The following is a 12,032-nucleotide window of genomic DNA, read 5'->3' as shown; positions in this document are numbered from 1 at the left end:
TAAACCATCATACCTTTCCTGGTGACTTTTGTCATTTTGGCATTTTTATTTACCTTGAAAGTGGTTTCATAATTGGGGTATTTGAACAGTTTGGTGCCGTTGCCAACTAAAAGTCAACCCCATTCAAAGCAGTAAATTGGCTTCCTGACTGGAAGGGTGGTGATAGGATACTGAAGGACAGCCCCCCCGCCCCCCAAGAGGAGGGGAAGACTGATAAGAGGCCATCCCCACACGTTCAAGACCTCCACAGGCGAGGAGCGCAACTCATTTTTTTATGCTTCCAATTAAGGGACCGGTGCAACAAGTGCGGGATTGATTGCCTCAAGATGGCCAAAACTAAAGGAGGAGCCGTGGAGGAGGAAGTTAAATGGGACAACAAGATCCAGTACATGCTGACCTCCATCGGTTTTGCGGTGGGAATTGGAAACGTCTGGCGTTTTCCCTACTTGTGCCAAATCTATGGAGGAGGTGAGTTGGATATATATATATATTTTTTTTTACTTTTCCCATGTTTATGTTGATCATTTGTGCAGCCCCCCCTCCCCTAACAGCCCATTCACTTCCTCATAGCTGTCAGTGAAGGTCAAGCTGAACAAACATTGACTACACTGGAGTGCAGCATGGCTTTTTAATGATATATTTACCTATATTTGACCCATGATGATTTAAGGTTATTCATGTGAAATGTTTCCATCTTCAGGAGCGTTCCTCATCCCATACCTGTTGGCGTTGGCGTTTGAAGGTCTCCCGCTGCTCTACCTGGAGATGGCTATCGGACAGAGGCTGCGGAAAGGAAGCATCGGCGTCTGGAAGTCCATTTCACCTTTCCTGGGTGGAGTTGGTGCGTCACCTGGGAAGATTTTTTTTTGTTAATTCACAAAAAAAAATAATAATACATTTTATTTGTATAGTGCTTTTCAAAATACTTAAAGACACTTTACAGAAGAATGGAGTTGAATAAAAGCAAGTAAACAGAGTAAAAGATACATTAAAATACAACATTAATTGGTTAATACACAGTTAAAACATGAGAAAGAGAGGGGCGGGGCGGGGCACAGCAGTCAGGTATAAAAAGTTAGTTGTTGGGTTTTTAGTTGTTTTTTGAAACTGGGAAGGTCAGGGCAAGCATGGAGTGAATGGGGCAAAGAGTTCCAGAGGGTGGGGGCAGCGATGGAGAAGGCTCTGTCACCCCAGGTTCGGAGCTTGGTCTTACATGGGAGTGCCAGGAGGTTGAGTCTTAGGAGCGAGGGGGACATGGTGGATTGTGTGGATGGAAAATGACCCGACAGTCCTTTGAAATGTCATGTAGTTGTCATTCATTCATTTTCTACCGCTTTTTCCTCACGAGGGTCGCGGGGGATGCTAGAGCCTATCCCATCTGTCTTCGGGCGAGAGGTGGGGTACACCCTGGACTGGTGGCCAGCTAATCACAGGGCACATATAGACAAACAACCATTCACACTCACATTCATACCTATGGACAATTTGGAGTCACCAATTAACCTAGCATGTTTTGGAATGTGGGAGAAAACCGGAGTACCCACGCATGCACGGGGAGAACATGCAAACTCCACACAGAGATGGCCGAGGGTGGAATTGAACTCTGGTCTCCTAGCTGTGAGGTCTGCTCGCTAACCACTCGCCATGCCGCCATGTAGTTGTCATTAAAGCCAAATAGGTCGCCGTCATACAGCTCAATGTACTCTACAAAACACCCAATGTAACTCGGAACAGTGTAAGCAACCTACTTCCTCCATATTAGGCATCGGCTCCATGGTTGTATCGTTCCTGGTGTGCGTTTTCTACAACACCATCCTGGCCTGGGTGTTCTGGTACTTTTTCAACTCCTTCCAGAACCCACTCCCGTGGAGCCAGTGTCCGCTCAACGTTAATCGCACGGGTAAATGCAAAGAAAGCAAGACCAAATATAAGACAGGTGGCTAAAACCAAAAGAAGATACCAAGTCTTTCCTACCTCACCTGGCAGGTTTGGATGCTGAATGTGAGAAGAGCACTCCAGTCAATTACTTCTGGTACCGTCAGACACTGAACATCACGGCTGACATCGAGACCAGCGGTTCTCTGCAGTGGTGGTTGGTGGTCTGCCTGGCCTGCGCCTGGTTGTTGATCTATGTTTGTTTCATCAAAGGGATCCAAACCATGGGGAAGGTCAGTCTGACGTCTGGCAATATAAGTAGATCAGCATTTGTATTAAAAGTGGTTGCTTCATAGGCTGTGTATGTGACAACCCCTCTGCCTTACGTGGTCTTGACCATCTTCCTGATCCGTGCCCTCACTCTGCCCGGAGCTACAGATGGACTGGTCTATCTCTTCACTCCTGATGTGAGTGAGCCAGCACATAGTTTATCATGACGGATCCAAACTATTAACAGGAATGTGTCGTTTTCAGTGGGAGATACTGAAGAACCCTCAAGTGTGGTTAGACGCCTCAACCCAGATCTTCTTCTCTCTGTCGGTGGCCTTTGGAGGTCTGATAGCCATCTCCAGCTACGCTAATGAAAAGTAAGGACCCTTGTATCAACGCTTTTAAGATGATTGGCGTGGTTCAGTCTTCCATTACTGCCATTTTGGGTGTTTAGAAACAACTGTGAAAAGGATGCAGTCGCTGTGGGAATAATAAACAGTGCCACATCCCTCTACGCGGCCATCTCCATCTTCGCCATCCTAGGCTTTAAAGCCAACAACGCCTTTAACACGTGCCTAAAAGAGTAAGGTGTTCAATTTATATATTTCCAAGCTTTGTGGACACAAACAAAAAAAATGTATTGAATTTGCAGAAACATCTTGACTTTGACCAACCACTTTGAGTTTTCCGACCAGAATATAACAACCGAGAACTACGACCAATGGGTGGAGCATCTGAACCGGACCAGTCCTGCTGAGCTCTCAAGCCTGCAGCTGAGAGAATGTGACCTGAAAACATTCCTGGACCAGGTGATGTCATTGAATTGTAAAGTAAACAACTCACCTGGGGGATGTTGAGAGGTAGAGTCTGGGCCAAAACAAGGACAACTGATCCAATGGACGGCGTCTGGCTTCCCAGCATGACTTGCGGCACTTGCACCGTGTTCTGTCTTTGTTTCTCTGACCATCCCTGTGTTTGAGACCCATGCACTTGATGTGTCCCGCATACGAGCTGTTTTAGAATCAACAGGAATGTTCAATGTATGTATTCTTTACATCCCAGAGCGCTTCAGGAACCGGCCTGGCTTTTATCTTATTCACCGAAGCAGTGCTGGAGATGCCCGGATCGCAGTTATGGGCGGTATTGTTTTTCCTGATGCTGTTCAGCTTAGGCCTGTCCTCCATGTTTGGCAATTTCGAAGGGGTCCTGAAACCCTTCGCTGACCTCCACCTGTTGCCTAAGTCGGTGCCCAATGAACTTGTGACAGGTACCTGAAAATGACTTTTTTTTTTTTTGTAAGTCCTTTGCGAATCAAAATTTGTAAATCGTTTTTTTTTTCCTGTTTGTGACTTTTTTCAGGGTTCTTCTGCCTGCTTTCCTTATCCATTTCTCTCATCTTCACCATGGGCTCTGGGAACTACTGGGTGGAGGTCTTCAACAGCTACGTGGGCTCCATCCCACTGCTCATTATCGCATTTTTCGAGGTTATCGGAGTCGTTTACATCTATGGGATGAAAAAGTACTCATTTCTTCTGCTCTTTTCAATCCTGCCAGGGGTGTCACGAGATTGGTCCAACGAGACGAGACAAGATTTGAACATACTTTTAAGAAAAGTATATGACAGTATATTGCAATCTGCACAATATGTGCTTCTGCACTCTGTGGGTATGCTAGTGGGCCCCCCGCCTCCAACCACCAAGCCAAAGAGATTATACGTATGAATGACAAACAGACTCACTCCATTCATGCCGTTGTTCTACGGAACCAACGCACCAGAGACGCATGTGTACAATGTATCGAGGCCGGGTTCATTTTCATAGATTTTGCAATTAATTAACACATGAGAAATTGTCACGTTTTAATCTTGCGAAATCTCGTGACACCCCCTTAGTCCGACCATTCTAAACTGTGCTTTCTGTTCCCTCAGTTTCAGTGAGGACATCCGTTTCATGACTGGGAAGAGACCCAATATGTATTGGAAAGCGTGCTGGACTGTCATCAGTCCTCTGATGCTCCTGGTGGTACTGGTTTCCTATGTGGTCCTCCAAGCTCAGAAACACCCCACATACTTTGCATGGAATCAGGATTATGTAAGTAGAAAATACTGGTTCTCAAATCACACGGATTCCAGACGGTTCTGTGCTTTTCTTTAGGAACTCTTCCCCAAAACGGAGGTGAAGCCCTACCCGGACTGGGTGTTTGCCATCATCGTCCTCCTTTGTGTGATGCCTGTGATTTCCATCCCACTGGTGGCGCTCTACAAGGGCATCCAAAAGGTCAACAAGATGTCTTCTCGGCGTGCTGACCTAAACCCATACAGCAATGGCGGCTTTCAGATGGAAGCGCAGTAACCTTGGCATTCCTCGGTGCATCATTGACTACTTTTATCAGTAAGTTTTGATTTTCTAAAGACCTAACACAACATATTGCTGTCTGTTGGGGATGAATATAGGCTTTGTTTTTCTTATTTCTAGTTGTATTTAATGTTCTGTATCAATGCTGTGGATGAGTGAGGAGGGCATTTTTGTACCATCACAGAAGTTGTCTCTTATTGATGTTTGAGTTAATAAAAAGAGTGAATTGAGGTACTTTGTTTTTAATACAACACTGCATTCAAACATATGTCCAATTGAAACAGGTAACGTGGATAAGTCAGCAAGTTGACAACCCACCACGCTAAGTGGTGATGGTGGTTGTTCCTGTCCTTGATCAATGGAAAATGACTATTTGACATTTCAACATAACAATTAGATTATTATATCAAACTAAATCATGCTTAGCCGAGCAACAACAAGAACGTTTAAGCTGAGAACCTTCTGACCCAAACCTTCAAAGCTACTGAGGGGCGTTTTCTATTGAAGTGAGCGGACACGCTTACATTTTGATGGCCAAAAACTCCACAGGGATACTTGGTCTGGCGGCTTTTCTCACAAAGGCCAGCTTGAAATCCTCCAGATGGCATTCCAGACTATGCTTCCCTGAAAGGAGCAGACCATCGTATTGTTGGTGAACTGCGTAATATGTCAATCTGGGCTTTAATGGACATACTAATGACTCCATGGTTGTTATTTGTTTTTTTTTAAGTGTACTTTATGCATGTACTGTACATAAAATATGTGCCATGTCGCAAGCCATAAAGGTTGGAAAACCCTGAGAGTTAGTATATCATGGATATTTTTTAAATGTTTCTTGAAGGGCACCTACATTTATGCAGCTGGGGCAGCACCTGCTTGTAGACGGGGCGATGCTGCGACAACACCAGCAAAAAGGAAAGGCAGACAAGCAACTCCACTGCCTCATGCGGCACCAAGCTAGTTAGGTCCATGCAGTCTGTACGTAGCACACATTCAAGACAGACATGCACATGTCGAGGCACAAAACAGATGAGAAATAACTCCATGTGGGTAAAATACGTATCATGCTTGGATCTGATTGGAGAACCTTTGTTGCTACGCCTGAAGAGCTGTTTGGCGTAGTAGCCCATGTCCAGTATCATCTGCTGGAAGTAGACTGGGTTCTTGTCAACCGTTTGGCCAAAGGGTAAACTCTGTGCACACAAATGGAATCTAAAAAGGAGAGTAAACATGTTTAATTAGTTCTCAGCTCATTGTTATGGCGAGTGATGTGTTTGTTATTAAACTGATGCCAGATAGGAGTCCAAATAAAGTATTTTGCAACACAGAACCATTTTTATTTCATTTATCCATTTGTAAATACGTTCAATTCTACCCGCGGCCATCTCTGTGTGGAGTTTGCATGTTCTCCCCGTGCATGCGTGGGTTTTCTCCGGCTACTCCGGTTTCCTCCAACATTCCAAAAACATGCTAGGTTAATTGGCCACTACAAATGTTCTATAGGTATGAATGTGAGTGTGAATGGTTGTTTGTCTATATGTGCCCTATGATTGGCTGGCCACCAGTCTAGGGTGTACCCCGCCTCTTGCCCAAAGACAGCTGAGATAGGCTCCAGCACACCCCGCAACCCTCGTGAGGAAAAGTGGTAGAAAATGAATGAATGAATTTGTACATGCTTAATTAAAATAAACAATGAATAATTAAAATTACCTGAATGCATGGAGTAGAAACACCTTGTAGATGTTCTTGTAGACCACCGCCAAGGAACTTCTCTGCAGGAAAAAGGCGTCATTTGATCACATTAACGAGCGTAACAAAGTCTCTTCATTCTTGCTTTGAGCAATTTATTGGGGCAGTGCTTCTCAAATGGGAGGGGTGTGAGAGGCAGTTCATCACGTTAGAAGCACAGCATTGATCAAACGACCAATCAGGGAGGCATCAGGACCCGGCCTGTTATCACAGCCTGTGATCATCATTTTGTCGGACTTCAACAAAGTGATGTTTCCTTCCTTTGAAGCCAACGCTCTTAATGGCCTTGTAGATGCACAAACTGGAATGATTCTCAGTCTGACCTTCAGGTCCAAGAAGAGGGGATGGCACTTGAGTCTGAGGATCATCATCAGCTTCCTCCTCATATGCTCTCCGGCTGAGCGGAAAGATCCCAGAGTGAGGCTGTAACGCAGCGATAGGCCTGCGTAGCTGTGCCAAAGGCAAACAGAGAGGTATCATGCAAGAATATCGAGACGGGAAGTTGTCTCTTACAATGTTTTTAAGTAGGTGCAAAGTGCAGGAAGAGTTTCACCTTAACTTACAAGCGATCATAAAGACAAGCAAAAGCACGACGACAAATCTCGAGACCGAGAAAAAAGTTTATAGTATATTATTTACAGCCGATGAAAGGCCTCCTCACCTGGAATAATCTTTATGGACGTCGAGTGAGAGCGTGTCCAGCAACAAGCCGCACCAGGGGAAGAGGCAGTGGGCGGGTAGAGTGTGGATGCCGGTGCTAACCAGGTCTTCTGACAGTTTAAAGTTGACCACCACCTTCCCCCGATTGGTGACCACGCCATACTCGGGGATGCCGGTGAGCAAGAGTCTGCAGACGGCGACATGTAAATGACATCATATCTGGCGAAGATTGAGTAAAACTACCAGGAAGTTCCTTCGAGCAGCAATAGAGGAGCAGCAGGGAGCTCTGGCTAAACATCCATGGGAGCCGTACTTGATGAAGCTCTGTGCCTCTTTGAGGTCAGGGGTGATCAGAAGGAAATCATCCACCAGCCTCATCAATCGTCTGGAGGAAAGAGATGGAAGATGGAAAAATACCAACAGTCAGCTCCAAAATGCTGCCCTCTGCTGTTAAACTGCTATTACTACATCTGAAGACAGTTAATTGATTGTGAATACTTCCTATATGAACAAATTTTACAATTTCATAGTTATGGCATAGAAAAACCCATTTGCTCTCCTGTTTTTAACATTAGAGCACTCAAGACATGTAATAACACCCCTATAGTCACCTTTACATCTGTATTAGCCAATATAGATGATATCATCAGAGAAAATAAGACATAAATAAGATAACTGACTCACAAGTTAGCAGTTCCTTGTTGTTTAAAGTATTTCCAACATTACAACACATCAATGTATTGTAATAGAGGCTTTAAATGGCTTTACACTCATATAATCCAATATACTAGACAAAAAATAAGTAAATAAGACGTAAATAAAACCCCTACTCGAGCAGTGTCACGGTAAATGTGTTCTCCAGGGAACCTTAGTCACGGGTTTAGTGCCTGTCTCACCGAACAAATACTGACACCTAGTGGCCAATGTACAATACAGTACTACATTGACAAAAAGAATGCTTTGTATTTGTATTTTAGCTCATTTAGTTTGTGACTGCATCGGAAAGGCAGCTACCCTTTGCTGCCAATACTTTGCATAGTAGTACACTTTTCTGCCAATACTTTGCATAGTAGCACCCTTTGCTGCCAATACTTTGCATAGTAGCACCCTTTGCTGCCAATACTTGGCATAGTAGCATCCTTTTCTGACAATACTTTACATAGTAGTACCATTTGCTGCCAATCCATTACATAGTAGTACCCTTTCCTGCCAGTCGTGCCAGTGAACATCGTCTTCTCCATGTGACCGTAGCAGAGACAGCAGAGCAAACTGGACACAACGGACCCCTGAGGAATCCCTCGATGCTGACGGTATGTTCTGGAACGAAGGAAGCCCAAATTAACATGCCAGGTTATGCAAGAGTGTTAAAAACAGAAGCCAAACCTCACTTCTTCCCAATCTGTACAACACTGCTTGTCAATATTTTGCGGAAGAAGTCCAAGACCTCTTTTCCATTAGTACGCGATGAACAGTGCTAGAAGGAAGAAAAGCGGCTCCGATTAGCTAATGTGGGGAATATCTGACAATGCCACGCTAACCTGCTCCACCAGTATGGAGTGATGAACGCTGCCGGATCTTTGCAGTGCTGCCACAAAGCTCTTCATGTTGTTGGATTCCATGTCATCGTGTAGGAAGTCAGCCTTTAAAAAAGGAAAGAAAATGAAGTGACTGCATTTTAAAGCAACCATGTATGCACACTGTGATGGTACCTGTTGAAGAAAGGCCTTTCTCAGGCCCTCGTGGGAGTCCGCCCAGACCTTGGCATAGCTGCGTACGGTAACAGGCTCGTCTTGGACAGGTGACAGTGCATTCTTAATCACACCGAGAAGTTTGTTATGAGGCAGACTGTCGAAAGCTCCGCTGACGTCCACCTTAAAGTTAGAATCATAATTAGTATGTTGCAGCACTGTTGTTTTATGTTTGATCTTTATATAGGACGCAGCTGATTGGCCCCGCCCTCTGAGCCGTGCTTTGCTCTCTTGCTGCAGGCTCATCCCCCACTTTTCGTCATGCGTCTGGGCTTGAGATTTTCTTCCGTTCATTTTTAGTTTCTTGTCCCGGCTGTACTGTTTTCCAATTAGGTGAAAAATGGACTAATATGGATGATATGGTAACTGAGGCGCAACTCCTAGATTATTAAAGAGAAAAATAATGCACTAACCTTAGCAAAAAAGAAGGGCTTTTGCGTCTCCGTCTGGTCTGGAGCAAAAGCGGACAAAACCTTATGGATGTCATTCAGCCCCCACACTGTGGATCCCTGCAGGGATGGGTCGGCCTGCACGCAGGCCCACAGTATATCCCTCACATCACGCACATGCGCTTGTAAGAACTACAAAAAAAATATGAATTATTTGCATGCGACATTAGAAAAAAAAATGTAACAACCCTAGTACCCTGGCCTGGGCGTCTGATCGCAAAACCCGAGTGATGGGCCTCATGCGATCCTTCTTTGGGATGAAGCGCAGACGGGAGAAGACGGTGCTTCTAGGCAGTGATTTCACCTCGGTCGGCGTTAACTCCTTCATGTACCTCTTAGAGACATGAGCTCTGCGATCCCAAATTATGACCATGAGCTACAGTTCATGTACGTTCCCTGTATGTATCGTGTGTTTAAGGTGTGTACCTCAGGGCCAGGTTCTGCACTTTGGTCCAAACATCCTTCCTGTAGAACCTCAGGGCGTTCTTTTGACCGACACTCTCTGTGACGTAAAAACAGGCTCGTACCAGGCCAACCACATAGCCGTCTAGAAGCCAAGCCAGCAGCTGACCAAGTACCCGAGTCCGATATGCAAGCTCACTGGGCGGGATCCGACCTGCAAACAGTCAAAGCAAGTGGGAAGAGCAGCTTCCAAATTATGGTTTCAGCGCAGGCTCACCTTTCTTGCTGATCTTCATCCAATCGCAGTCATTCACCTTCATTTTCCACATCAGTTCAGCAAGTGAAAGTTTGTCAAACTTGCTGCTGTGCAAGAAGCCTCGAACACGTGCAAGAAAATGGCACCGGTTTTCCTCCGAGCCCCAAAACTGCCATGGGACGACAGCAAGCAGGCACTTCCTTACAAACAGGTACACACGGTGAGGTACACAATGTCGGGACAAAAGTGAGCTGAACTCCTCTTTTGACTCATCTCTCGCCAATAGAGGGCACGTCCTATGCAGTATACTGCTGTAGTGACACCTCCTGTGTTGGCGCAACAGTCGGCTAAAGAGGGGAATCATGTGAAAGAAGCGCTGGGGGAGTCTCTTTGGGTTGCTCCTGAACCCATTGAGGTACGCCAGTCCTTCAAAGAAGACTACTCTGACCAAATCCTGACCTTTTAGTCTTCTAGATCCGTTCTTCCTGTTGAGAAGAAAACCATGCATGCCCTTGCCGCCATAGAGTAACGCCAAGGTGCGTATAAAGCACTGCGAGGTAGGCAAGGGGGGGAAAGCCCCTGTTCTCCAACTAGGACCTCCTTCCAAAGGAGTCGTGTTTGTTTCTGCTGCTTGGTCAGAGATGCTTCCCACAGGCTCCACTTCCTGCCTGGCTGCATGATCTCCTACACGTCTCCTCTTATGGGAACCAACCATCTCCTCTTCCTCTCTCTTCCTTTTCCTGCTCTGCATCATCACATCCCTCCAGCACCTTTTTTTCTTAGTCCCGGTATCGCGTTTCCTTTTCACAGCCACTGCATTATGATGTTGTCCAGATCGAGCCTGGAGGGAAAACACAGAGGGGGTTGTCGTCATGGAGACCCGGTCATAAACAGGAGCGCCGCACAACTGGAAGGCACACGAAGGAGGGACGGCTATGAACACAGAGCAGCTCTCCAGCAGGTAGCGTGCGAGGTCAGTGCCGAGGCGCATGGTGATCGTCTTCCAATGGTCGCTGCCGAGAATGTAGGAGGCATTTTGACTGATATCCCCTTGGAATTTGAAGTGGTCAGCATCACGCTCCTTCTGAGCCCCGTGCAGCAGACTGTAGCCACGTATTAAGATGTTTCGTTTCCTTTTTCTTTTCAGGCTGTTGAGAACGAAGGCCAGTAGCTCAGATAATGTGCAGATCTGTGGTAAGCATTTGAGGAAAAAAAAAGTCAGCTAGGATAGGCTCCAGCTCGCCTGTGAGCCTAAAGAGGACAACTTGTATAGAAAATAAATACCTGGATGGATCCACAAAAAAAATGTTTCCACAATCATGTTGCAGTGTGCCCAACATTTTTGAGCCCACAGTTAATGAACCAAAGAGGGCGAGAGAGAGAGAGAGAGAGAAAAAAGAGTACACTCCAGATGTCATGGTAATTTGCTTGATTTTGCCATATGCCACAATAAAAACAAAGACGAGCAAATTATTAAAACAGCACAGTTTTACACAATTGGATGGGAATGGCAACGACACCTTTTTGACATAATAACAAACAACACAGGAGGTAATGTTAGATTATATTACTGTTAAATACAAGAAACATATAATTTCCAAAATGGATACGCAATTAATGCAATTTAACAGTTGTGTGACGATTAATTTTCCTGTGGCTGATAGCAGGCTGCGGCCCAGTGGTTGGAGACCAACTCTTCTCACAAACCGGAAGTGCGCTACGCTAACACCCTTCTTGCTAACAAGCTAGTATCTAGCTAGCTTGCTTGTTAACACGAGCCTTTACATTTCCAAGACGTAAGGATTCAATTTGTTTAGTTTATTAATAAGTCACCTGGTGTCTGCTTGGCGCCTGCGGTCGCTCCCCGTTGCAGCAAACAAAAACGTCCCGTACGAAGGCTTTGAAGCGGTTTGTGTCCGTTTGTTTTACGAGAACGGTTCTGTGTCCATCTAGGAACTCAATTCCGTCCACAAATTCCCTCAATGTCTGTACATGGCCATAAAGAGAACGTAGTGTGCCGAGAACGCGGTACATATCAACTGAAGACATTCTTGTTGCATCAATCCAGTTTAAACGTTTTACAAACAGGCCATGGCAAGTTGACACAGCTCCTTGAAGAACCCGCGTTAGTTGGTCTTAGCAAATGGGAGCACAAAGCAACTGACCAATTAGAGGGCGTCGTACTGGCTCGCTAATGCAGAACAAACCAATAGCGAAGAGAAACACGTGTGTTGTGAAAACTCACAAATACACGCGCTCTGATTCATGC

General features: G+C 45.4%; 2 protein-coding genes and 1 long non-coding RNA gene across 5 annotated transcripts; 1 reads left to right on the top strand and 2 right to left on the bottom strand.

Moving 5' to 3' along the window:
- Positions 1–274: 274 nt before the first annotated feature.
- LOC131101329 (sodium-dependent neutral amino acid transporter B(0)AT3-like) lies at positions 275–4,686 on the top strand. The gene is made up of 12 exons (XM_058046295.2): positions 275–468; positions 701–841; positions 1,763–1,900; positions 1,987–2,168; positions 2,232–2,342; positions 2,410–2,522; positions 2,600–2,728; positions 2,798–2,954; positions 3,208–3,412; positions 3,505–3,664; positions 4,073–4,235; positions 4,299–4,686. Exons 1-12 carry the CDS (start codon positions 327–329, stop codon positions 4,494–4,496), a joined length of 1,839 nt encoding a protein of 612 aa, XP_057902278.2. The 5' UTR covers positions 275–326; the 3' UTR covers positions 4,497–4,686.
- On the bottom strand, positions 2,306–3,713 carry LOC144899527 (uncharacterized). Its single transcript, XR_013627704.1, has 3 exons — positions 2,989–3,713; positions 2,820–2,918; positions 2,306–2,720 (listed from the first exon to the last, which is right to left on the bottom strand). It is a non-coding gene; the product is annotated as an uncharacterized LOC144899527 (long non-coding RNA).
- Positions 4,023–12,021, bottom strand: tert (telomerase reverse transcriptase). Of its 3 annotated transcripts, none has more exons than XM_078792060.1 (17): positions 11,597–12,021; positions 9,785–10,952; positions 9,532–9,721; positions 9,302–9,455; positions 9,070–9,183; positions 8,618–8,779; positions 8,447–8,548; positions 8,297–8,382; positions 8,109–8,225; positions 7,222–7,293; positions 6,910–7,095; positions 6,572–6,698; positions 6,210–6,271; positions 5,587–5,711; positions 5,350–5,475; positions 5,024–5,123; positions 4,023–4,451 (listed from the first exon to the last, which is right to left on the bottom strand). In XM_078792060.1, exons 1-17 carry the CDS (start codon positions 11,810–11,812, stop codon positions 4,403–4,405), a joined length of 3,156 nt encoding a protein of 1,051 aa, XP_078648186.1. In that variant the 5' UTR covers positions 11,813–12,021; the 3' UTR covers positions 4,023–4,402. The 3 variants fall into 3 exon arrangements, with proteins under 3 accessions (XP_078648186.1, XP_057902274.2, XP_078648185.1); XM_058046291.2 differs by having other exon boundaries at positions 4,030–4,451; positions 9,070–9,237; XM_078792059.1 differs by lacking the exon at positions 4,023–4,451 and having other exon boundaries at positions 4,736–5,123; positions 9,070–9,237.
- Positions 12,022–12,032: the final 11 nt, after the last annotated feature.

Source organism: Doryrhamphus excisus, linkage group LG7 (genome assembly GCF_037039965.1).
Source record: "Doryrhamphus excisus strain RoL-2023G ecotype Guam linkage group LG7, RoL_Dexc_Guam_v1.1, whole genome shotgun sequence".
In the NCBI taxonomy this organism is placed as follows: Eukaryota; Metazoa; Chordata; class Actinopteri; order Syngnathiformes; family Syngnathidae; genus Doryrhamphus; species Doryrhamphus excisus.
Note: the sequence above shows the minus strand (reverse complement) of the source record. Positions and strands in the feature narration are given on the sequence as shown.

Excerpts from the sequence above, each read along its gene's own strand:
- LOC131101329 (XM_058046295.2), top strand. The coding sequence starts at position 327 with ATGGCCAAAACTAAAGGAGGAGCCGTGGAGGAGGAAGTTAAATGGGAC. Across the intron at positions 2,343-2,409 it reads TCTATCTCTTCACTCCTGAT|TGGGAGATACTGAAGAACCC; the intron begins GTGAGTGAGCCA and ends TGTCGTTTTCAG. Across the intron at positions 2,523-2,599 it reads TCCAGCTACGCTAATGAAAA|AAACAACTGTGAAAAGGATG; the intron begins GTAAGGACCCTT and ends TTGGGTGTTTAG.
- tert (XM_058046291.2), bottom strand. The coding sequence starts at position 11,812 with ATGTCTTCAGTTGATATGTACCGCGTTCTCGGCACACTACGTTCTCTT. Across the intron at positions 10,953-11,596 it reads AGGCGCCAAGCAGACACCAG|ATCTGCACATTATCTGAGCT; the intron begins GTGACTTATTAA and ends TGCTTACCACAG. Across the intron at positions 9,238-9,301 it reads GATCAGACGCCCAGGCCAGG|TTCTTACAAGCGCATGTGCG; the intron begins GTACTAGGGTTG and ends TTTTTTTTGTAG.